We start from the raw sequence: 25034 nt of genomic DNA on the forward strand, positions 1-25034 counted from the left end.
ATGCTTCCAGGACGAAGAGGTGTGGCACTATGTAATTAATAAAAAGCTCCCGAAGATCGGCGTTTGCGAAAAGGTTTCTGATCACAAGCTACGTGAAAACCTTTACGCTGTCAAAATGGTCGAGTGGACAGATGCTGAGCGCAAGGCCATCATAGGCCTGTGGGGGAAAATCGATGTGGGGGAAATCGGTCCCCAGGCCCTCAGCAGGTAACCTGCAGCTCATTGCAATTTAGAAACACATTTATGTATTGAGTGACTTTCTCTTCCTATAATCTTAAAACCGAACTGAAACCAATGCATCTACGCGTATGTTTGTCTTTTTAGATTAAAATGCATTTTTTTTTTAAATTATATGCATTAAAATTGTCATTTTTTCTGTCTCTTGTCTTATTCCAGGCTTCTGATTGTGTACCCCTGGGGTCAGAGATACTTCAAAGCCTTTGGAGACCTGTCCACCAATGCTGCCATTATGGGAAACCCCAAAGTGGCACAACACGGAAAGACCGTGATGGGTGGTCTGGAAAATGCTGTGAAGAACTTGGACAACATCAAGCAGACCTACGCCAAACTGAGCGCTATGCACTCTGAGAAGCTCCACGTGGATCCCGATAACTTCAGGGTATGTCCCCACCAGCACCCAGAAACATTTATCACTATTAGATCAGGAGTAATTCTTTAATTATTTTGTCCAACTCTCTCACTTTAGGTGCTCGCTGAATGCATCAGCCTGTGTGTGGCCGCTAAGTTTGGTCCCAGCGTCTTCACCGCTGAGGTCCAGGAAGCCTGGCAGAAGTTTTTGTCCGTGGTCGTTTCTGCCCTGGGTAGACAGTACCACTAAATCTCTGGAGTGCCAGTTCATCAAAGATGTGCAACAGTCATAAAAGTGATTTTAAAATCGTATCTCTTTAACTCTGTTGTCATATGCACTAATAAAAAAATAAATTGAATTAAAACAAACTCAAACTCATTCTCTGTGCGATCATTTCAGGTGTTCTTATACCCGACAATACAACACTATGAACCGTTTAGTGTCATTTTAATTTAGACTGTCTTCAAAAACAACATTAATGACTTCTTAATTAAGAAATATGCCCCGACTCATTCATTATTTAAGTTTCTTTGTGTTTAAGTTTTGTGAACGAAGACTAATTTCAGCGAAGCTTGAGAAAATCTTATCTATCAATATGGTCGAGTGGACAGGCGCTGAGCTCAGCGCGATCACGTCCCTGTGGGCAGTGGCGGTCCTAGCCTGTTTGGCGCCTCGGGCGAGCACTCCCTCTGCCGCCCCCCGCCCCCCCCCCCCCCCCCCCCCCCCCCCCACACACACACACACATAAAACATATTAAGGATTGTACATTAACATAAAACTGTTGTCGAAATTCACCAGAGAAACACACACACACACACACACATGAAGAGAGGGAGAGTATGCATTGTATGCAAACGGCTACCAAACAGCCATCATAATTCGTCATATAATGAGAACAGGACAAATCAACAATTCACAATGACTAATTAATATTATATTATTGGATATATTGTTTGGAGTTTAGTCTGTTACTGTTACTATTTTTACAATTTCTTCTTGGAGCAACTGTAACCCACATAATTTTCTTAGGGATTAATAAAGTATTCTGATCCTGATTGTTTTAAGATGACCCGCCATATCTTTTGCTCGTTCCTCCTTCTCTTCTTTTCTATTTTTTCTAAACTGAGCACCTGATGGCTTTGAACTTTTCTTGTCCATCTTCCATTGGTTTTAATTTTGCACTCCAGTATGAGCACAAATCCCCCAACTCGAGGATCACCACAACATAACCTAATAGACCTACACCTTAGTTCACAGATTCACTTTGTCTAAGGTGTATTTCTGGGATTTCACACAACCCAGGATTCAAATCATGAATACATAATGGGATTGGATTTACATCATTATGAACCCGTTTCCACGGGTTGTGTGTGAGACATTAAATATTCAAAATATAAAATATAAATTTTAAATTGTTATTGATCCCATTACCCCGAGTCTTTAAGTGTATATTTATTTTCTTACTCTTCTTATATTTATTGTTTGTTTTCTTGCACTGCTGTAACTGGAGCCTCGTCGTCTCTCTATATACTTGACTGTATGTAGCGGAGATGACAATAAAGTTTACTTTGACTTCAGCAGCGAGCAGGCGCACCGAAGGCTCTCGCGCTCACTTTTCATGTATAGAATTTCGAAAAAACATCGGTGCAAATTATAAGTCTGTATCATAATGTCTGGTGTTTGTTGTTTTGTTTTTATTTTGTTTTATTTTGCGAGTTATTAGATGCTGCTCCAGCCAGCCAGAGACTCCCCCGCCGCCCCGCCCTCTCCTCCCTGCGCCGCAAGCAGCAGGCGCACCTCGCAACGGAGGGCGCCCGTACTCCCAGCAAATGGGCGATAGAAAACCGATCGGGGCCTATGCCATTACCAATATGCGCTGGCTGATGTCGGGGCAGCATGAGTAGGCTACGAGCATTTTTTTTTTTTTTTTTTTTTGCCGATGCCCGTGATGCCGCCCCCCACCACGATGCCGCCCGTATCAAAAACCGCTACTGCTTGTGGGGAAAGATGTATGGGGCTGGAATTGGCGCCTAGGCCCTGAACAGGTGAGTTATGTTGGATGACGATTTAGCGACGCTTTATTGGTATCATCAAATTAATTATTCTTGTTTTTACATGCCTTGTTATTTACCGTATGATAACAGGATATTTCTTTTGTTTGTTTTCGTTTTGTTTTTATTAATCTGGCACAGAAAACAACTTAATGCAATAGAAATAAAAGAAAAAGTAAAATTGAGACTCTTTATTTCAGGCTTCTCACTGCGTATCAGTGGACTCAGAGACACTTCCAACTCTTTGGCAACCTGTCCACCAATGCTGCCATTATGTGAAACCACAAACTAGCCAAGCACGGAAGGACTGTGATGGTTGGTCTGGAAAATGCTGTGAAGAACAACATTAAGCAGACCTACGCCAAAACTGAGCGTTATGCACTCTGAGTAGCTCCGTGTTGATCCTGACAACTTCAGGGTATGTAATCTGAGACTTTTTCCACCAGTGATAATGATGAAGCATGCCATTATTATTGTTTCCCTTTCATTTTAGGTGCTTTCTGAAATTGTCGCTTTTTGTGTGGCCTCCAAGTTTGGACCTCAAGTCTTCGCCCCTGATGTCCAGATGACCTGGCAGACATTCCTCGCTGTGGTCGTCTCTGCCTTGGGCAAACAGTACCACTGAACTTGTGGAATTATAGTTCATATTCATAACCAAATAATTTACAGCAGCGCTTCCGTTTAGCGCTTCCAAGCTGATGCATGTGACAAATAAATTTCCAGTTAAATAAAATTCTCTTTGTGTGATCATTTTCAATTGCATTTTGTTTTTCTACTCAAGCCTTCCAAGAGCAGATTTTTACAAGGGATTGTGCACTTATACTGAAAATGTTCATGATAGTAGTAATAATAATAGTAATAATAATAATAGAAATATTAATAAGGGTGGTGTCATTTCTTTTTAACTCAGCCAGTAAGTTGTAGTTAGAATTATCCATGTTGTATTATCTGAAATTAAAACCTCCTAAGCTCATTCTTAAAAAGGCGTCTATATTTTACTTCTTATCTTTGCAAAGGGTGACGCTGCCGGTTTCTATTTTGTCCGTTTCAAAATAAACACAACTGTATGTTCATTTCTGATTGAATTTTCTCTTTTCCTATGCTCCCACACCCCCTTCTGTCACTACAATATTATTAATTTAATTTCTTAACACACCCCTGCAATTATGTCAAAAGTGAATAGTGTAGGGATTCAGACAAAGAAGAAAGGACCAGCTTCCAGAGTTTATTATATTTATTAACGGAGCCCTGCCATTTTAAGAAGTTTTATTGACATTACTGTAGATGACAGGCTTCAGGGGCTCCGGAGTTGCCGGGTTTTAGCGGTATTTCTCGGACAGAGCGAGAGCCAAGTTCTGGAGGAACTTGTCAACGGAGAGGTGGACTTCGGGAGTGAAGTCTGCGGGGAAGAACATGCCCAAGCACAAGATGAGGTTGTGAGCAAGGATCTGTGAGGCAAAAAACACATGCATATGTTAGGTCGAAAAGTCTATATTGCCTCTTGACTAATGGTAATCTCTGTCTACAACGTGATCATTGTTGCGTGGATGTTACTGGGTGAGCTCACCCTGAAGTTGGCAGGGTCCACTCTGAGCTTGAAAGCGTGGAGCTCGCTGAGGGCAGACAGACCTCCAGTAAGGTCGTCAATCTTTGACACAGCGTCTCCAATGGCCGCCATGATGGTGGCACCATGCTTTTTCACCTGCGCAGAGCTTGGACTCAGATCGGACCAGTGAGAAAAGTAGATCTTGGTCTGGGGATAAGCAGTCAGCATCCTGTAAAATATATATTCAAATGATGGAAATATGAATAAGTACTTACTAATTAATTAAAACTATGAATGAATAAAGAATGAAAAGAAAGGGGCTCAATACAACCTCCCCAGTGCCTCTCCTCCAATCTCAGCTGACTTCGGGGACACTTTGGCCCAGAAGTTCCTCACCACGGCCTTGTCCTTTCCAGAGAGACTCATGTCTGCGTTTTCTTCAGTTGTCTTCTGAACTGAAAGTGTTGACTATTTGTCACTATCATTTTTATATAACACCAAAATGGACCACACCCAGCATCACATTTAAACCACACCTCTGCGATAAAGAAAAAAATCCAGCACTTTCCGAGGTATTTCTTGAGATAAAAGTTAACGCCCCTCCTTGTTTTTAAGATATGACTTATTTTGTTGGGGAAGAAACTAATATATTTATCCCTTAAAGAAATTATTAAATAGCAAGAGGTTGTTGAAAAAGCAATGTGATATTTTATAAAATAATGTCCGAAGTGTAAAATATGAAACAAGTGGCAAATAATCTCTCGCTGCCAAACGCTCGTTTGGTCTCAAGAGAGAATTAGAGAATTAGATGACAACATAAGCACTCACAGAATGACACCACATAATCAAAAATTAAGATATTTTTTACCAAAATCTTGGTAAGTAATCATATCCGAGGCATGATGTGAGATATAAAAGGATGACTGGTTGTTGCGCTTCATGTGGGACTGCACAGCACCTTTATCCTTTGTATCCTATTTATTAGAGGTTGGAGAATTGTTCTCAAATAAAATAGGCTACATTTCTTTACTAGAGATGTGTGTTGCATATATATATATACATCAGAAACGGGTATTTACCCTACTTTCAGGCCAGCTTGTTGGGATCTGATCACTTACGAAAGATCAGAAATCACTTTCGAGGTTTAAATGTTTTTTACTGTACGTATAGGTTAAAAACAGTCTATAAAGACCTGTAGTCTATAATTCTTATACTTATTTCTATATTTGTTACATAAAAAAATAAGTGTTTGCGTTTTTTCCTTATAATCTGGTAAAGATTATTTTACTCATGGGCAACAACCCAAAAGCCTGACGGCTATAGTCCAATCAGATGCTTCCAGGACGAAGAGGTGTGGCACTATGTAATTAATAAAAAGCTCCCGAAGATCGGCGTTTGCGAAAAGGTTTCTGATCACAAGCTACGTGAAAACCTTTACGCTGTCAAAATGGTCGAGTGGACAGATGCTGAGCGCAAGGCCATCATAGGCCTGTGGGGGAAAATCGATGTGGGGGAAATCGGTCCCCAGGCCCTCAGCAGGTAACCTGCAGCTCATTGCAATTTAGAAACACATTTATGTATTGAGTGACTTTCTCTTCCTATAATCTTAAAACCGAACTGAAACCAATGCATCTACGCGTATGTTTGTCATTTTAGATTAAAATGCATATTTTTTTTAAAAATTATATGCATTAAAATTGTTATTTTTTCTGTCTCTTGTCTTATTCCAGGCTTCTGATTGTGTACCCCTGGGGTCAGAGATACTTCAAAGCCTTTGGAGACCTGTCCACCAATGCTGCCATTATGGGAAACCCCAAAGTGGCACAACACGGAAAGACCGTGATGGGTGGTCTGGAAAATGCTGTGAAGAACTTGGACAACATCAAGCAGACCTACGCCAAACTGAGCGCTATGCACTCTGAGAAGCTCCACGTGGATCCCGATAACTTCAGGGTATGCCCCCACCAGCACCCAGAAACATTTATCACTATTAGATCAGGAGTAATTCTTTAATTATTTTGTCCAACTCTCTCACTTTAGGTGCTCGCTGAATGCATCAGCCTGTGTGTGGCCGCTAAGTTTGGTCCCAGCGTCTTCACCGCTGAGGTCCAGGAAGCCTGGCAGAAGTTTTTGTCCGTGGTCGTTTCTGCCCTGGGTAGACAGTACCACTAAATCTCTGGAGTGCCAGTTCATCAAAGATGTGCAACAGTCATAAAAGTGATTTTAAAATCATATCTCTTTAACTCTGTTGTCATATGCACTAATAAAAACAAAATAAAATAAAAAAACTCAACTCCAACTCATTCTCTGTGCGATCATTTCAGGTGTTCCTATACCCGATAATTCAACACTAAGAATCCTTTTGTGTCAGTTTAATTTTGTCTTCAAAAACAACATTAATGACTTTTTTAATTAAGAAATATGCCCCGACTCATTCATTATTTACATTTCTTTGTCCTCATTACAACGTTTTTTAAAAAAAGATATTTAATATTATATAACGGATTGCCATCTCCTCTGATTCTCAACCAGTATTCATTCTACTATATCGATTGCGACTATGGATATAGTAGTGTTGATTTTTTTTATTTTTGTTTTTTTATTTTATTTTAGAATCTTTGGGTACCACTGAGTTTTCTGAAGTGTCAGTTCACATTTACAAACAAAAAGGTGTGCAGCAGTCTTCCGGTTTCTGACATGTTCCCGCTTTGAAACTATAGAAAAATGAAATGCAATAAACTGGCTGCAACCTGTTGTGGCGTGATCACCTGGAAAAGTGCCGGGGTGGTGAGAATAAGGTGTGTGCCCTTGTGAGTCAGCAAATTGTATATTTGTTGCGAGTTATTTACAGTAATTTATTCCTTATCTTTGCCAGCGGAGAACGGTTATTCTGGCTTCTTCAAAAATGTACAGTTTGATATAAAAGGGAGTGGTTTTCTAAAATTAATGATAACAGTGTGTCACATATTGTGAGGGCGCGGTTGAAAGTTTTGGAACTGATACACACCGGGTGCCCGGGTCTTTTAGTACTTTATGACAGAAGATCTTACAAAAATCTTCATGCATATCTCCTCATTATTTTTGAACAAACAAAGTTACCACTGTTAAAATGTGCTTTATTTCTGCAGGCGTCAGCCGGGGATTATAGTGCAGCTCTAAATGCATGCAAGTGAATAAACAGAGTTCCTATACTCACGTGATATTCAAAATGGAGAATAAAGAGAGTGCAATCCATCCAGCCATCCATCCATCCATCATCTTCATCTGGATCTAAAGTCAAAGCTCCCACAGTCGCCCAAATGCGTCATCTAGTGGATAAAATTTGACATTGACGAGCTTGTTTTATAGAGCTAAGATAAACTAAAATTAGAGCGGATTACAATTACTGTGCAAAACAGGGGAAAAGGTTATTTGTGTTTTGTTCTCAGACATATTCCGATCCATACAGAGATTTAAAAAGAATCTCCCCCAGTTTAAATCTCAACTCAAAACCCATCTGTTCAAATCTGCATATTCACTGTGAACCCACTGTTTGTTAATTTTAGCTTGTGCTTTTGTTTTATTGTTCTTTTTTTCCATTTTTTTTCTCAATTTTTCCATTATGTGTTTTATCTAATTGTAAAGTGTCCTTGGGTGCATGTCTTGAAAGGCGCTTTATAAAAAAATAAAAAAAAATGTTATTATTATTATTATTATTATTATTAAAAGAAAAGAAAAGAAAAGAAAAGAAAAGAAAAGAAAAGAAAAATGGACAAGAAATGAAAATAGGTTTTAGAAACAATTTAGTTCCTGGATATCTCGTTTGGACTTTTACCATTTCATCGTCATCCTTTTCCTACTGGTCCACAGTCACCAGATCCCAATCCAACAGAGTAGCTTTGGGATGCAGTGGAAAGAGAGATTCACAACATAGATCACACACCTACTGTGTGATGTTGTCATGCAAATGCAAAAATCTTTGAGGAACGTTTCCAGCACCTTGTTGAATTTATGCCATGAAGAATTAATGCAGTTATGAAGGTAAAAGGAAGTCCAACTTAGTACTAGCAAGATGTACCTAATGAAGTGGCCAATGAGTGTTTATTGCAGTGCATATATTCAATTCATGTACATATGCATGGCAACATCTGTTTATTGCAACTATATCATGTCTCCCTGTCCTTAAATAATATTTGTTGACATCTACAAATATACTTTTTAGGAATCCCATGAAAATCGAGCGACCTGGTGTGGCACTTTATGAGGTACTTTTTTATTAAAAAATAAAAAAAAGTATAATAGAATTTTTATTAAAATTAGCACATCTCACAAAAATGGTACAGAAGAGAAAGTTATGGCAATAGAAAACGAATTAATGAGTGTATAATTAAATAAGAATAAACAAATAAATACATGAATTATATCATTAAATAAAACAACTTTGACTTATTAGAGGAGTGATTGTCTTTCACAGTTGTTTGTGTATCTACAGAATACACAAACAGTTGTTTATGTGTATCTATTATTATATTATAATTTTCAAATTAAGATAAACAACAATTTCCAATCACCTTGAAGCATTAGTAACATGTCCCACATTGTCCCACACAAACGCTCTCTCTGAGCTATATTTGGTTTCTTGGGCTCTCGTTGTCCTGCATATGCATCCTCTAAATTATGTATTCCTGACAACTTTTTTTTCAAAAGATTCTCAAAGTGATTTTTCTGACTCAGAGAGTAATTTCTTGCTTTTCATGCTGATGAGATCTGCGGTAGTTAATTAGGAGTTCATTTAGGTTATTTGTAATGTGTTGACACAGCACTGGTTCATGTCTTAGATTGGGTCTTCATAGCTCAACGTTAAGTTAGTCTGAAGGACTAAAAATAAGTGAAAAGTCAGTCAACGTGCAAAGGAAAACTTCAAATTACCCTCATAAAACCTGGGCATCTATTGCTCAAGACTAATTCAAAAATATTAATAACAACAATTCAAGAAAGTCTCGCTCCTTGGAAGAAAAATCTATAGAAATCACGGTGAGTGACGCAGTAGATTATGTTATGTAGTAGCGGAAGAATATGATATCTGCCCTCCTTGTTTCAGCCGAACAGTTTTCACAGTGACACAAAACAATCCCAACAGTGGCGGATGGATGTGCGGTAGGGTATAATATCAAGGCTTTATAGTTAACTTTAGTCAGGCTATAATTTGTCTCTGGTCGGTGTCTTTGTATGGCAAACACCAGTGTTAAGCTTGAAGTGAAGCAAGATTACGCTCCCTGTCTGTTTGAAGCTAACTGAGGAGTTAGCTAGAATGCTAACATGATGCTCAACCCGTCAGACGGTCTACCAGATGACCGAAAGTCCTTGTACCCTCAGTCCCAAAGTAGTGCATACAAATGCGGCGACAAAACCAGCCCTATTAGCGTCATACTGGTTAGCTCTGGAAGCCGAGGGAACAAACTCCTTTTCCGATATCCCTACCAAAAGGTCGCTGAGTGTCCGTCATCTCTCTCAGGTAGGGGTAGCATTAGCATGAAGCAGAAACATAAACATTTACGCACACACAGATGTCGCTTCCACGTAATTACATATTTACAGGAGATAATAAAGCAGCAGTGTAATCCAGGGCAGACCAACAGCCCCTTTTGTTGTGATTGTCGACTTTGGAACTGCGGATTGTCTTTTTTTTTTTTTTTTTTTTTTTGAGGATCGGGTCTGCTTGTTCTTCCTTCTTGAAGTTTCCCTCTTGGCCTCTCAGATTGTTGTTGGTGGATGTGCCACATAAATTTGATGTACTTTTGTTCATTCACAAGTTCCTCTTGTTGCTGGTGTTGCACCAAAAAGTCATTGCAGTTGTTTCTGTGTGTCTTTTATGCCTAATAACCTTTCTTATAATTGGAAATAGGCTGCAGTCAAAAAGATTTCCGAACAGGATTTTATATAAAATAAAGCATTTACTTGATTTGCCAGTATCTGTATGTCTCAGCGTTATTGCACCTACTGTGTTCTAGATCAGGACTGGCCCAGGTTTCTCTTAAAAATGCATTTTAATGACACTTTTTACCTGGATAATTCAGAGATATATAAAAGTTCTACCTTGTGATAGGACTGTTCTTTCTCGCTCAGAATGACGTCATATCATTCATGAGCGATATCTTTGAGACTGTAGGCCGTGAAGTTATTTACAGCAGTTTAAATACCAGCAATTGTGTTTTTGGCAAATACTGGCACAGTACTGATGCTGAGAGGCTTTTACTAGGAACAGGGACACGAACTAGGACAGTAAAAGCATGTGTCTCTCTAACACAATTTTATGATTAGTGAGTTGAAGTCAGATTCACAGTGGTTCTTATTTTTGTTATGAGTCTAATATGTATTTTTCATAATGACTAACTCTCACTGATATCTGTCCACAAGCAAAACAGCGGAATCCATATGTGCTGAACACATCTGGGGATGAGCTTGATGACCAGGATGGTGATTCAAGGTATTTCTACAATCTTCATTTTTTTTATGTATTATTCAACTTACTGTTTCATTCTGAGATCCAAATGAGCTTATTAAGCTCATTATGTTTTCCTCCATCATGCTTGTAATCTTTTTTCCCCCATCTAGACACACTTTTTGTTTTTCAGCAATATTATAGATGCTGACACACATTTTAAATCAGTGGTTCTCAAACTGTGGGAGAGTGGGGATTACCAGGAAAAACTATTAGGTTAAGCTATTAGGTTATTGAAAACGTTGAGCTGTTGAGAACCACTGATTTTAATTAATTGTGTGGATGACCTTTAATAAACTTTATTAAACTGATAAAATGATTGAGTAAAACAGTTCAGTATATGATATATTTTTTAAAAAAAACAAAAACGTTCACCTCACTTTGTACCTAATATTTGTCACAGCCCGAGGTGCTGTTTGGATAGACTCACTTTTCCCAGCTGCTAAGAGATACACTCACTGGCCACTTTATTAGGTACACCTTACTAGTAATGGATTGGTCCCATTTTCCATCTGTTTAAAGGTTTGATGTGATGTGCTTTTAACGACGCTCTTCTGCATGCCTTGAGTCTAAGCTCAAAATAGTTTGTCCATTCTCCTTTGTCTTCTGGCACCAACAAAACATTTTCACCCAGAAAAGCACCACTTACTTAACATTTTCTCGGTTTTAGACCATTCTGTGTAAATGCTAGAGTTGGTTATGCAATTTGACTTGACTCTGTGCATGCCTAAATGCAGTGAGTTGCTGCCATGTGATTGGCTGAGTAGATATTTGCATTAACAAGCAGTTGAGCAAGTGTATGTAGTATAGTGGGCAGTGAGTGTATGTAACCCCCTAATGTGCATCTTAAGATAGGGCTGTTCGATATAATGATATATATCGGATGACGATATAAAAACGTCTATCGTTTCATTTTACGCTATCGTTTGTTTCATGGTGTCGCAAAATAAACTGTTTACGGCAATATTTTTTCATCGTTTTGATGGTTACTGTAGTGGCTATATAAATTTCTTAAAGTTCTCTCTTTCTCTTATATTTTATATAACCACACTACAACGGACAAGCGCCTGTTTTTATGCGTTGTGGTTAGCAACAACGACGGTAACAGCATCGTGTGTCCGCTTGTTTATGTTCCACATAAACCTTTCACAATAAAGCTCAAGATCCTGTTGAGACTTTTCAAAATAAACTGAATCACGTGAAAGAGCAGAGTATTTACGGATGAGAATTTAAAAAGAGCCGCCAGGTGCTAAAAAATAAACCTTAGACTCAAACGTTAGAACAGGCTTTTCCCCGCAGCACGCTGTGTGATAAATACTCACAAAGAAAACGGCGGCCTTTACAACTTATGTCTAAAAATGTCTAGTTTCATGCATCGTTTAAAACACGCGACTCCAGGTACATGACACGCAGCTGGAAACACTTCCCGCAAGACGAGCTGCCCGAGATTCACAGAATTTACAGAAAATGTTACATTTTTGTGATTTATATCGTTATCAGGACGATATAATTCTTATATCGGGATATGAGATATTGGTCATATCGCACAGTCCTATCTTAAGATGAGTTTCTATTTTGTCTTTCATGCTAGTAGATTCCATCAAGGCAGTTACTGTGTAACCACACCAGCAGTCACGTTCTGAATTTAGCTGGGACTCTTCTTCATCTACTGAGTAAAACAAAAGAGTAAAACTGCTTTTCAGTGATGCCACATATGTGTCAATAGCTGTATAATGTTCATATAAGTCTGTAAAATAACCTATTCATAGAAGCTTTGTTTACGTCATTTTGTTATTATTAGCTTTATTAAAGCAAGCAGTGCCATTCAATTGCATAAGAGCAGCTTTCATTTGGTGTTCATGACGTGAAACATATCTTAGATATTGGGCAGGTAGTGTAGGAATTTTCCAGACTAATTTAGCAGAACAAAAATAAGAAAATTTTTGTTGAAAATCAGAATTATGATTTTTCTGATATATATTCTATTACTTCCCACCAGCAGCATTTAAAATTTTTTGAAGCACTACATTAACTGTATTAACCATAAAGATAATTCAGACTTATTTTATTGTACTGTCATATTTTATTACAAACTTAGTTACCTTGAAAACCTTTGAGGCGGGTATAGAAGCTCACTAACCAGCACTGCTGGTATTAGAACTTTAGCACACCAGTGTTTTCACATCACACTATCACATGTTTGTTCGGCTTGTTTTGATGTCCATTTTTATGCATTTAGCCCAACTGTGTGTTGCATTTTCCCTTTTGTTTGTTTTTTTTTTCTTCTTTTTTGTGGCCCAATCCCCATTTCAGAGAGCAATCTCCACTAACTGACGAACAGTTGGTAGCAGGGTAAGACGAAATCATTCTAAACCACCTTTCCTTCGCTTAGATCACCCCTGTCTTTTTATCCCCTTCTTTCCTATTTTGTGTCTTATATGGATCTCCAACCCTGATCTAAGTACACAATCCTTTTAAAATGTCGTACAAGAATGAATCAGTGCTTTGGTTTCTACAAAATATGAGTTTAAGGCTATCATTGAAGCTTTAGTCTGTATTGTTTATATTACCTTTAGCATGTAGAGTAAACTTTAAAGAACACAGTTCAAATTGTGGTGGTGGAGTAAGTCTGTGGTGTGTTTAATTTTTTTTTTTATTTCCGAGAGTTAACACCTTAATTTGTGTCCTTTTGATCACAGCATGAGTTACTTAAGTCAAACCAGCATGAGTCTTTCACACTCTTCATTCATACAGCGATTGCACCTTTTCCGCAAAGAGGCCTTTTTCCTCTTTTCGCCTCTCTAGTAGGCAAACAAGTTTTGTTTTCCATTTATACACTTGTTGAATTTAATTACAGGCAGATGCATCTGATTAATGTAACCTCTCCGATAGACAGGAATGTGAAAAGTATAAGCAAACTGAGCTAATTTAAACTTTCTCACTCATCTCAGTTGTGTCTGTGATGTCCGCGCTCTCCCCACACTGCACATTTTCTTATTGGGGTTTTTCCCTCTTTTAGGTTCTCTGACATCGTCCTCTCCACAATCCTGGCCACCAAATCTGATATGTGTGGAAAGAAGTTTGAACTGAAGATAGACAATGTTCGATTTGTGGGCCACCCCACCCTGCTTCAGCATCCTCCTATCATCCAGGTAGGATCATTTGTCGGCCGCTTTTGTCAGAGTCTTCGAATTTGGACAGTCTGTAATGTAATCGGCCTACAAATGTGGGCACAGAAGGATGGGTTCCTGAATTTGGACACAGCTACGATACCTGACACTGCTTCTTCTTCTTCGGGGTTTAACGGCAGCTGGCATCCTTGTACATGTGGGTGGCTGTAACTCAGGTGGCAGAGCAGGTCAGCCGCTAATCAGAAGGTCGGTGGTTTGATCCCAGGCTGCCTCCTGGCTGCATGCCAAATATCCTTGGGCAAGATACTAACCCCATGTTTGCCTACTGGTGGTGGTCAGAGGGCCCAGTGGCGCCAGTGTCTGGCAGCCTCGCCTCTGTCAGTGCGCCCCAGGGCAGCTGTGGCTACAATGTAGCTTGCCATCGCCAGTGTGTGAATGTGAGTGTGAGTGGGTGAATGACTGAATGTACTGTGAAGCGCTTTGGGGTCCTTAGGGACTAGAAAAGCGCTATACAAATGCAGGCCATTTACCATTTTACATGCAGTGCTGCCACCTTCTGTTTCAGTCCATTATTACACTCTTAAATCCTACTACTTATTACTGCGTCTTTTGGGATCTTACAAAGCTTCAAACCACGCTTCCGCTATTAAATTAGTTGTCAACGATTTTGATAGTCGACATAATTGTGACTAGTCGACTAATCGTGGCAGCCCTAGTCTCTAAACATGTGGAGTGAGGCCTAAATGAAGGTCTGTAAGATAGAGTGAGAGTCTTGGCACAGTGTTCACTGATTTTAAAGAAATATAATAGGACTGACTAATCAGCTGTTGGGTCTCCAGCTCCTTTGTTTTGATTAATGACATCTGCTCACTTGTTCTGTCACATGTGGAGTGTTGCTCATTAATGTGGTCACGTGCTGCTGAAAGCTCCTACAATACAAATGCGTGCAACATGTATAAGCAAATATTTTGGTTCACTGTTGATAAACAATTCAATTCACGTGTTTTATTATTTATTTATGCAAACTCCTTTATTATGAAATCTGTGCCACATGTCTTTTGTAAGTACTGGTTTTAGCCACGATCTCGTGACACGTGAAGTGAATTCTTTAGCTCAGAGTTGAACTAATTTTATGACAAGAGCTGTTCCATCCGGTTGTTCAGTGATGACGCGACGAATCCTACTTCCGGGTCTAAAGTAGTCTGCGTTTAATATGGCTTTTGTGTTGTTAACATGTTTAATGTTATGTATTTTCTTCTATTTGATCTCTGAAAGCTCCTAAAACTGTCAGTGATCACTGTTGACCTCCCTCGGCTTTTATTACTGCTAATCATTTATTTAAGCTCAGTTTTTAAAACCTTAGGATGTAACTACAGCCCAGCCCATGCAGCAGTATATGAATGACTAACCTCGTATTGTGGATGGATTATCTCAGTTGGTCTCCTGGCTGAAGTTTGGTCCTTTTACAGCATCCTGCCATGCAATTACATTTGTTCCTGACCACCGAGAACACTCACGTTAACTTTTATCGAGTGGAAAAAAAGTTAGCTTGTTTATATTATGCTAACATAGCTGTGTCGCTAGCGGTCACGTAGCACATCATTATATACCAGCTAGCCAAACTTAAGTAACCCTACAAACGTCACTGCTGTTTAGTTTTCTGTCTTCATTTATGCTGGAAGTGATAGCAGAGCTGTACGTTTTAATTTATTTCCAAAACCCCACAGTCAGGACATGCTATATTGTATTTAGATAGATAGCGAGCTAACTCCCTGCTAACTTCTAACTCCGTTAAATGTCATAAATTCCGTTTTCATGGATGCCTGGATGTTAAACTCAATTGTTACACCTGGTAGAGCAGAACGCTGATCATTTTATTAAAGATGAAAGACTTTAGACAGTTTTTCAACTCTCAGTAATGCCATAGTGATCGTTTGATATGTGGACCTGCAGCGGAGTTTAGGTCCAGACACGGCTAGTGACGTCAGACTGAACAATCGGATACAGAGGTTCCTCTCTCTGAAACGGGTCGCCAAGCAACACCAAACTGGTCAAAAACAGGGGTTCATTTAAGAAGCCACTAAAGCAGTACCTGCAGAGCTTAACTCAAACATGAATGGCAAATTATTGTTGTTGTAATGTTTTACGTCTTTGTTTGTTGATTTTTAGCGAAATGCTGCGCTGTTTTGAAATTTGTTGATGTATGTTGACTAATACATAAACAATAAACAATAGAAAGTGTCAACTATTATTATAATTATTATCATCATTATTATTATTATCATATTGTTGTGTATCGGTACTTAGCTTGAATAAAAGTGTTTTATATTCAATTGTGGCTTGTTTGAAATTTGGCTGAAGCTCCCTGCTGTCAGTCTTTTAGTCTAATGACTCACAGCATGTGTTGCTAAGATAATGGTGTATCACACAGGGTGGAGAAAATAGAGAAATATGAAAGTCACAAGGGTTGCACTTATTCTTTACAACAACACCTACTGTATCTGACTTAAAATTACCATGAAGCACTTCTGTTTACCTAAACTGAACATTTCAGTCCACAGTAAATTCATAAGATCATTGTACAAGGCTGGTGTGACATATCATGGAAGTTAGGCCTTAAGGTTAAGGTTCCATAGCATTTTGATTAGGTCTTAATTATTTAATTCATTTTACAAGTGAAAAGTGTGAGACCTCCTTTTATCAAATTAAATACTGTACTGCTCTTTTTGTTACAACATTTGATTTTGTTGCACTGGACATTGGAAAAGTTGTGGCAGGTTTTATTTGTCATAGTCTTCCAAAGAAAAAAATAAATCTAAAAAATGGCATCAGTTAGTAGTTTTGACTATAACAGCAAAATAACAAACTGTAAACTGACATTTTAATATAAAGGCTTGTCTAGATTTTGCATCTGGTGATAAGTTTGTCTTTTTTTTCTTTGCAGGTTTCTAAAACAGATCCTTCACCCAAGAGAGAAATGCCAACAATGATCTTGTTTAATGTGGTATTTGCACTCAGGGTATGCACAAGATGTATTTTGATTTTAATTTTAAATGTTTAGGATTAGGATTCACCTTTATTGTCATTACACATGTGTAAATACAGGGTTATGAAGTACAATTTGCATCTAATTAGAAGTGCAAGAGTAGTAAGTGCAATAAGAGCAATTATATACAGATAAGTGGAGAGCAAATATACAGATGTACTACGGGCAAATGTACAGATATACTGATATATGTCAGATATAGGTCGGTACCTGACCTGCGAGGCCAAATGTTTGTAACTGTAAAACTCTTGATATTGGAAACTTTAAACTTAATAATAATTTACATTTAGTTAGCTTGGGTGGGACACATAGATTTTGTGGGGGGTTTTTTATCTGTGAATGGGAGTGGTATGGGTAGCTGATAATATTCCAGTATACTTTATCAGTGAGAGCATGGTAACTTAGAGGGAGGAAGGGGGGCTTAATCACGTTGACCAGTGCGCCCCTCCCCATGCTGAGTCATGGTTCCCAGTAAGAGCAAGCAAAAAGTACTTAGTCATGTTTTTAATATCTTCCTGGCAACTGTGGAAATTCTGTACAAAAACACAGCAGGCCCACATGGCAGTATGTAAACCAAACACTGCTACATTTTGTTTTCATGTATTTTGTATGTTTATTATTTATGTTTATAATTAACATTATTTGATATTCTTATTTCTCTAATAAAACCATATCAACTTGCATTGAATAGGGATGCACCAATTGTGAACTTCTGAGAAGATGATGATGGTTGAAGTTGATGGTGAAAATAACAATTTGCCCACTTGCCAGTGCTAATATCCATCCATCCATCTTCTTCCGCTTTATCCGGGGCCGGGTCGCAGGGGCAGCAGCCTAAGCAGAGAAGCCCAGACCTCCCTCTCCCCTAGCTTATCCAGGGGAACACCAAGGCGTTCCCAGGCCAGCCGAGAGATATAATCTCTCCAGCGTGTCCTGGGTCTGCCCCGGGACATGCCTGGAACACCTCACACAGGAGGCGCCCAGGAGACATCATTGTCAGATGCCCAAACCACCTCACTGGCTCCTTTCGATGTGGAAGAGCAGCGGCTCTCCTCTGAGCCCTTCCCGGATGGCTGAACTTCTCACCCTATCTCTAAGAGAGAGGCCAGCCACCCTTCGGAGGAAGCTCATTTCCGCCGCTTGTATCCGCGATCTCATTCTTTCGGTCACTGCCCACAGTGCGTGGCCATAGCTGAGGGTAGGGACGTAGATCGACCAGTAAATTGAGAGCTTCGCTTTTACACTCAGCTTTCCGGAGACTTCACCACGACGGACCAGTGCAGCGTCCGCAGCACCAATCCATCTGTCGAGTTCCGGCTCCCTTCTCCCATCACTCGCGAACAAGACCCCGAGATACTTGAACTCATCCCCGACCCAAGTGGGCAGTGCTAATAGAGATATTTTATTTGATTATTTTATTTCTGTAGTTATTTATCCACTTCTGCTTTGTTGGTAAAAAGACATTTCCATTATAAACAGTTTCTGAGTTTTTCAACTATTTAAAAGGCTCCACATATACATAGGTATTTTTGGCCTTTGTTTACACGTAAACAGCATTTTAGTTCACTGGACATGGAGCCTTTGAAAAAACCCCATATTTAAATGGAGAAGATTGATTTGTTTTGCATCATCAAAGGTGTGTGCCTTTATCTCATTTTTGACATCAGTGTCAAAAACACTGTTGTTGTTTGTAGACTTCTAATTGGTCAACATATCTATAAAGTTAGAGTTTTATTACTTTTGCTTTGGCAAAAGCACTTGACTCTGCTTTTTACATTTTCACCTGTCTACATGTGAAGCCTGAAACACCTTTTAACATCTGAAGTAGGGGAACAGTTACTGTAACAAAACACATAAGTTATAAACACTGACAATTGTAAATATCAAGCTATTTACCAGTACGTCAACAAGAGTCATATAGTCTGTAACAATGTTTGGCTAATACGCATTGATGCTACTGATCCATGCTCAGGAGGTGGAGGTACTAATTAGAAGGTTAGTGCTCCAGGCTGCATGCCAAAGTATCCTTGTGAAAGTTTTATCACGCACTTTGAGCACTCACGTAGAGTAGAAAAGCACTATGTAAGAACCAGTCACCAGTCCATTTACCTTAAAGTAAGATCTACTTTATATCCAATATGTTGGGAAATTCTTGTGTCAAAGCAGCAAAAAAAACATTAAACACAACTTATATACATGTAAAATATTACTATACGAATTAAAACACTGTATAACAAAACAGTATCGTAGTGTGAAAACTGTACAAAAGAAATTAAAAAAAAAATCAGAATGTAAAATAAAATATAGGAGCTCAAGAAGTAAAAGTTTATTACAATAAAAGTAAAATTTAAAATAAAATACAATTAAAAAAAAAGCTGCATAAAATTCCTCAATAAAGTAAAAATAGCTCAGTAAAACAAAAAAAAATTTGTGTTATATACATTTCTCCATCTTTGTTTTCATACCTAAGGTGGACTGATTATAAGAAACAATAATTCCATGTACAACAACCTCACATCTGCTCAAGTTTAATCAAAATGCAATTCGTAATTCTTAACATTATAAGATGTAGAAATTATTGCAGAGCCTTTGTATTGAATTGCGTAAATATGACAAGAAATAAACATCAAAGATGTGCTCAAAAACAACATTTATACTGAGCGTGTTAAGTCATATTCATTCATCTTTCAGCGGGTGCCATGCTAAGATCATTAACTGACGTTAGGTGTAAAATAAACGGGATGTTTAATAGTTAACAGCTGACAGCCTGGACATGAATGTGAACTGATCCATGTTGTATGCAGCGCTTTGAGTACTCCGGGAGAGTAGAAAAGCACTATATAAGAATCAGTCCATTTACCATCCACACAAAAAAGCACTGGTGTTATAATCAAAGTGTAACAGATACATTTTTCTTTCTTTGCATAATTATGACATTTAAAAAGTGGCTGATTTTCATCTCTGGCCTGCAGGCAAATGCTGACCCATCCGTCATCAGCTGCATGCACAACCTGTCACGCCGCATTGCCATTGCTCTGCAGCACGAGGAGCGCCGCTGCCAGTATCTGACCCGCGAGGCCAAACTCATGCTGGCCGTCCAGGAGGAAATTACCACGACTGAAAGTGAGATACAAGCTCAGACTACACATCAAATTTGCAGCTTGGTCTTAGTCAGACTTACATCTTTGTTAACATAGAATATTGGTATTTTGCTTCTGGTATCAGCAGATGGAAGCCCCCAGTCCCCATTTAGACAAATTCTTCCAAAGTGTAAGCTAGCAAGAGACCTCAAGGAGGCGTATGACAGGTGTGTGACCACATGCATTTTACATTCATTTGTTTGGATTTGCTGTCTAAATTTGTGTAATATATGATTCTGCAATTACTGATTGTGATGATGGTGCTTTTTCAGCCTTTGTACAACCGGTGTGGTGCGACTTCACATCAACGACTGGCTGGAGGTGAGCTTCTGTTTGCCGCACAAGATCCACAGGATTGGTGACACCTACATCCCCCCAGAGGCATTAGAGCGCAGCCTTAAGGCCATAAGGTATATTACAGATTTGTTTTTCTTTTTATGTGACGTTTTCTTACATCTCACAACATCTTATTTGATTAGCTGTAACTAGAAGTATCTTGTTTACAGTTAAAGACACGGGAAGGGTGGGGAAGGGGGATTAGCTGTTCTAGATGAAATAAAATCAGCAGATGTGGGCTGTGTTGCTACAAATGGCCAACTAAAAACACCTATAGACCTCATTTGTCAAAACATAAACACATGGGTGTAATAGCTTTTTTATGTCATATTTAAAATGATATTATTTATATTACACATTCATAACTTACTCTGTGGTTTCTGTGGATTCCTTCTGTTTTTTCACACATTGCATCTTTTCATGACAAAATAAGTTCATCCAGTTGCATTTGTGATATAATCAATTGTGTTCATAATGTCTAATAATCATAATAATATGAATAAATTGTTAAGGCCAGAAAACAATCATTTTGTGACAGCCAGCTTGGAATATTAAAGTACAAACTAATTTGCTAAAAATGGACTTATCACAACTTATAACTTCAGCAATCATTCAAATGCACACAGTTGTACTACGTTGGCTAGTCAGCTTAGGTCTATACATAACCATCAAATAACACAGCTTTGTCAAAATCCCTCTTTGATCCACAGGTCACCTTACCCTTCAGCCCTTTAGTCAGAATAGTCTAATTTCCCCTCAGTTTATGTCAAAGAAGTTTTGTGCCTTAATTAGCTGGATTGTATTTGGTAAGCAAATGTATGTGTTTAATATATAAAGCACTCAAACGATGCAGAATTTAGTGTGGTCTTTAGTGCCGCCTACTGGCATTTCAATGTAATAGCTGTAGTTTTGATCAGCTCTCTCATTAGTTGCTGCTGCCCTGTGCAGGTACTTGGTTGGACCCCTTTTATCCTTCAGAATTCTTCACGGCATAGTTTTAACAAGGTGCTGGAAACATTCTTCTGAGATTTGGGGCCATGTTGACATAATAACATCACAAACAGGTTGCTGCAGATTTGTCAGTTTGTAAATGCAATTGGGATTTCTGTCAAATTTTAATGAGTCTGTGTAAGCCTGTGTAGCCTCAGTTTCCTGTTCATATTTGACATGAGTGGCAGTGGGGTGGTCTACTGCTGTAGCCCATCTATTCCTAGGTTCAATGTGTTGTACATTCAGAGATGCTCTTTTGCACACCTTGGTTTTGACAAGTTATTTAAGTTACTGTTGCTTTCCTATCTGACCTGCATCTAAAAGGCATTTTCACCTTTTTCTCTGTAAACCTGAAAGATGTCTGTGTGGGAAAATCCCAGTAGATCAGCAGCTTCTGGCATCAACAACCGTTCCACATTCAAAGTCACTCAAATCATCTTTTTTCCCCATTCTGATGCTCAGTTTGACTGTCTTGACTATGTCTGCATACCTGAACACAATGAGTTGCTGCCATATGACTGGCTGATTGGATATTTAGTTAACAAACAGTTTAATATGTATACCTTTGTCTTTGTATGTAAAATAAACTAAATGTGTGTTTCTTTCAAACAGAGTCTGCTTGTATGTGGATGTATGTTCATTTAGAATCCGTATTGTGTGTCTGATCCTGCAGACCCTATCATGCCCTGTTGCTTCTGGAAAATGAGAAAACACTCCTCAGCCAGCTTCCCCTGGACTGCTCCCCTGCATTGATCCGCCTGATTAAAACCTGCTCAGCAGTGAAAAACCTGCAGCAGCTGGCTCAGGATGCTGACCTGGCCTTACTTCAGGTACAGGACAGTCACACTACCTGGATCAGATTTCCAGTTTAAAATGTCAGATGTGATTCTCATGAATTTATCAGATGAAATTAGTTTTTATAAGTCTAAAAGATGCATTAGTTGTGTTTAATACACAAAGATCTATAAATCATTGTGCAGTATGCATCACTGATAGAATAGAGGAAAGTTAAAATGTGAAAAAGTGTACTGTACATACATATATACTTTTAAAAAAGTATAACCTTCAGAAGTTGTTTAGTCAGGTGGTCTTACTGTCATCTAGTGGCAGATATATGTAATGCAAATCTGAGAAAATCCCCATGTGTAGCTCTTATTTGCTTATTTTGCTTTTATTTGGCATCCTAGAGATTATTTGATAAATATTTTCTCATTTAGATCTTTCAGATTGCTGCTCATTTGGTTTATTGGGGCAAGGCAATTATCATCTACCCACTGTGTGAGAATAATGTCTACATGCTGTCTCCGCATGCCAACATCTGCCTGTGAGTATCTGATGTGATATAAGCCAGCTGGGAAGAGGAAATGAAGCACACTAATGCTAAGCACTCATCCATGGCATTTCCTCATATAGAGAGGCTTCCTGATCTGACTTGCAACACTGTTTGGAATTAAATTTAAAAGATGTTCTGTGATGGAATAAGCTCTGTGTTGTTCTCTTCTCCCTGAATAGATATTCACCATTGGCTGAGCAGTTTGCCCGGCAGTTTCCTGGTCATGATTTGCCCTCTATGTTAGCCAAGTTCTCACTGCCTGTCTCACTGGCTGAGTTTAGAAATCCCCTGGAAGCTCCCACACAGGAGGTGGGGGTTATTGCATGATGTGGAATACATGTGTGAAGCATTTCAAAAGACAAATACTTTTATTAAACCTGTGAAAATGTCCCAGTTTCTTTTCTTTTTTTTAAATTTGCATGATTTCAGGCATGTTTAATGAAATAATCTGATGTATATCTATGTCCTGAAGACAGAAATATATATGAAAACTGAACACAAACATAAGTTATAATACTTATAATCCTTGAGGTGGGCCATCATTCTTCGTCTTGTTCTGGCAGTGTAGGTCCTGATGAATTATTAATGGCAAAGGGACATCGTCTCTAGTGTATGCATCCTCCATTTTTCATGAGAACAGGATCAGACTCTTTCTTGTGGATCTATTTTAAAACATATTTGACCTGGTTACGTGAGCATTTTCCGATTCCCTTATTTCAGTTTATCCTAATGCAGTTTGCTGCTCTGCTGGTTAACCAGGCCCAGTTAATCCAGATGGTGGTTTGGATGCTGCAGCGCCGCCTCCTGATCCAGCTGCACACTTATGTGTGCTTGTTGGTACCACCCAGTGAGGATGAGCCTGGGCTGAGGGATGAAGACCCTCCGCTGGCTGCCCGAGTAGGAGGTCGCAGTCTCAGTACCCCTAGTGCGCTCAGTTTTGGCTCACCGAGTATGTCCTCCCGCCTCTACTCTTCTGCTCTTACGGCTCTAACTCTGTACTATAAAATCTGACATTCTTCTTGTTTTGTGTAGCCAGCAGTGATGACATGACCCTAACCAGTCCCAGTATGGAAAACTCCAGTGCAGAGCTGCTAACTGGTGGAGACTCCCCGCTCAACAAGAGGATGACTGAGACACTGCTCGCCAGCCTGTCAGAGCACGAGAGGCAGTTTATTCTTAACATCCCTGCTGCACAAAATCCAGAGGATCTGCGGATGTTTGCGAGGTGATTAAATCTGCCTTTAACTGACAACAGGACCATAGTGTGCTTGTTTTATTAAGTGTCCTTAAGGTTGCCATTGTTCTGTTTTATGTTCAAACATGAGAGCGGTGTACATGGATGACATGAACTAACTGATTGCCTGCCTTTGCCTCATATCTTAGAAATGAAATGTTTATGTCTCTCAATAGATAAAAAAGTATTTGTTCAGTGGTTTGAATAAATCTACTTGCATAGTATTGTAAAATTTAATTGGGCAGCATAGGCTAAAGAGTTAGTTTACCAGCAGTTAGGTGGAGATCAAAAGTGTCTGGAGAGCTTCTCAGCATTCCAGTGCTGCCACCTTCACAGCAATGAAGGCTCCCATCAGAGGTGCAAAAGTCCTGTCTCATGGATGATTGACACTGTTGATCAGTCAGTGAAACTCTTTCTCTTGTTAACTGCTTCCAGGCTACTGCACTATTTCCGAGGACATCACCACCTGGAAGAGATTATGTACAATGAGAACATGAGGCGCTCGCAGCTAAAGACGCTGTTTGACAAGTTCCGCAGTGTCCTTGTGGTTACCAACCATGAAGATCCCATTATTTCAATCTTTCAGTCACCGATGGACTAGCTGTGCAGACAGTGTTTCAGCAACTGGAAAATGTGTCAGTTTAGGAGAAGTTAATGGCCTGCTGGGCTCACAGCTAAGTGGTCAAAGACGTTTTAAAACAAAATGCCTTGACTGCAAGATGTTTTTTCTGTATGAGCCAAATGTTTGTTTACAGTAATAAATTATTTTGTATATATCAGACATGCCTTAAGGTTTTTTTTGTGAATATTGGAAGTGTGTGCAGTGTTTAGTGGAGGCTTCACTTCATCTTCCCGTGCCCCAGATGTGTTAGATCATCTGTGCTGTCCTCAGAGGGGCACAGTGAGTAATGATCATTCCAGACCTTGAGCTACCTCTCCTTAGGAATACCTGATGTGGAAAGAAAAAAGGAAGAGTCTAAACATCAGACAGACTTTTCCTGCTCTGAGGGAAACAGATCAGGCCAAACATCTGTGAAATCACTGAGGTGGAAATTTCCCAAGTGTGAATGTTTATTAAAAATCACAGATGAAACCAAACGAAAGGCGTGTGTAAAGGCAAATTACAGAAAACCCCCCCCCCCCCCCCCCATTTTTT

General features: G+C 39.1%; 4 protein-coding genes and 1 long non-coding RNA gene across 12 annotated transcripts; 4 read left to right on the top strand and 1 right to left on the bottom strand.

Moving 5' to 3' along the window:
- Window positions 1–49: 49 nt before the first annotated feature.
- Window positions 50–963, top strand: LOC112429977 (hemoglobin subunit beta-A). The gene is made up of 3 exons (XM_024802276.2): window positions 50–207; window positions 397–619; window positions 707–963. Exons 1-3 carry the CDS (start codon window positions 116–118, stop codon window positions 836–838), a joined length of 447 nt encoding a protein of 148 aa, XP_024658044.2. The 5' UTR covers window positions 50–115; the 3' UTR covers window positions 839–963.
- Window positions 964–2346: 1383 nt separating this feature from the next.
- LOC101476621 (uncharacterized) lies at window positions 2347–3374 on the top strand. The gene is made up of 3 exons (XR_013098389.1): window positions 2347–2635; window positions 2842–3059; window positions 3135–3374. It is a non-coding gene; the product is annotated as an uncharacterized LOC101476621 (long non-coding RNA).
- A 483-nt stretch (window positions 3375–3857) lies between these two features.
- Window positions 3858–4658, bottom strand: LOC101476326 (hemoglobin subunit alpha-A). Its single transcript, XM_004552176.6, has 3 exons — window positions 4519–4658; window positions 4209–4416; window positions 3858–4089 (listed from the first exon to the last, which is right to left on the bottom strand). The coding sequence occupies exons 1-3, from the start codon at window positions 4611–4613 to the stop codon at window positions 3961–3963; spliced, it is 432 nt and encodes a 143-aa protein (XP_004552233.3). The 5' UTR covers window positions 4614–4658; the 3' UTR covers window positions 3858–3960.
- A 910-nt stretch (window positions 4659–5568) lies between these two features.
- On the top strand, window positions 5569–6486 carry LOC101477177 (hemoglobin subunit beta-A). Its single transcript, XM_004552178.5, has 3 exons — window positions 5569–5726; window positions 5918–6140; window positions 6228–6486. The coding sequence occupies exons 1-3, from the start codon at window positions 5635–5637 to the stop codon at window positions 6357–6359; spliced, it is 447 nt and encodes a 148-aa protein (XP_004552235.3). The 5' UTR covers window positions 5569–5634; the 3' UTR covers window positions 6360–6486.
- A 2785-nt stretch (window positions 6487–9271) lies between these two features.
- Window positions 9272–24657, top strand: nprl3 (NPR3-like, GATOR1 complex subunit). 8 transcript variants are annotated; one of them, XM_076883323.1, is made up of 14 exons: window positions 9272–9681; window positions 10584–10653; window positions 12982–13020; window positions 13688–13820; window positions 16744–16818; window positions 19818–19968; window positions 20071–20152; window positions 20258–20395; window positions 21985–22141; window positions 22529–22635; window positions 22824–22953; window positions 23365–23593; window positions 23677–23869; window positions 24314–24657. In XM_076883323.1, the coding sequence occupies exons 1-14, from the start codon at window positions 9486–9488 to the stop codon at window positions 24477–24479; spliced, it is 1866 nt and encodes a 621-aa protein (XP_076739438.1). In that variant the 5' UTR covers window positions 9272–9485; the 3' UTR covers window positions 24480–24657. The 8 variants fall into 8 exon arrangements, with proteins under 8 accessions (XP_076739438.1, XP_004552236.1, XP_004552238.1 ...); XM_004552179.3 differs by having other exon boundaries at window positions 23380–23593; XM_004552181.3 differs by having other exon boundaries at window positions 23404–23593.
- The last annotated feature ends 377 nt before the right edge of the window (window positions 24658–25034 follow it).

Source organism: Maylandia zebra, linkage group LG4 (assembly GCF_041146795.1).
Source record: "Maylandia zebra isolate NMK-2024a linkage group LG4, Mzebra_GT3a, whole genome shotgun sequence".
In the NCBI taxonomy this organism is placed as follows: Eukaryota; Metazoa; Chordata; class Actinopteri; order Cichliformes; family Cichlidae; genus Maylandia; species Maylandia zebra.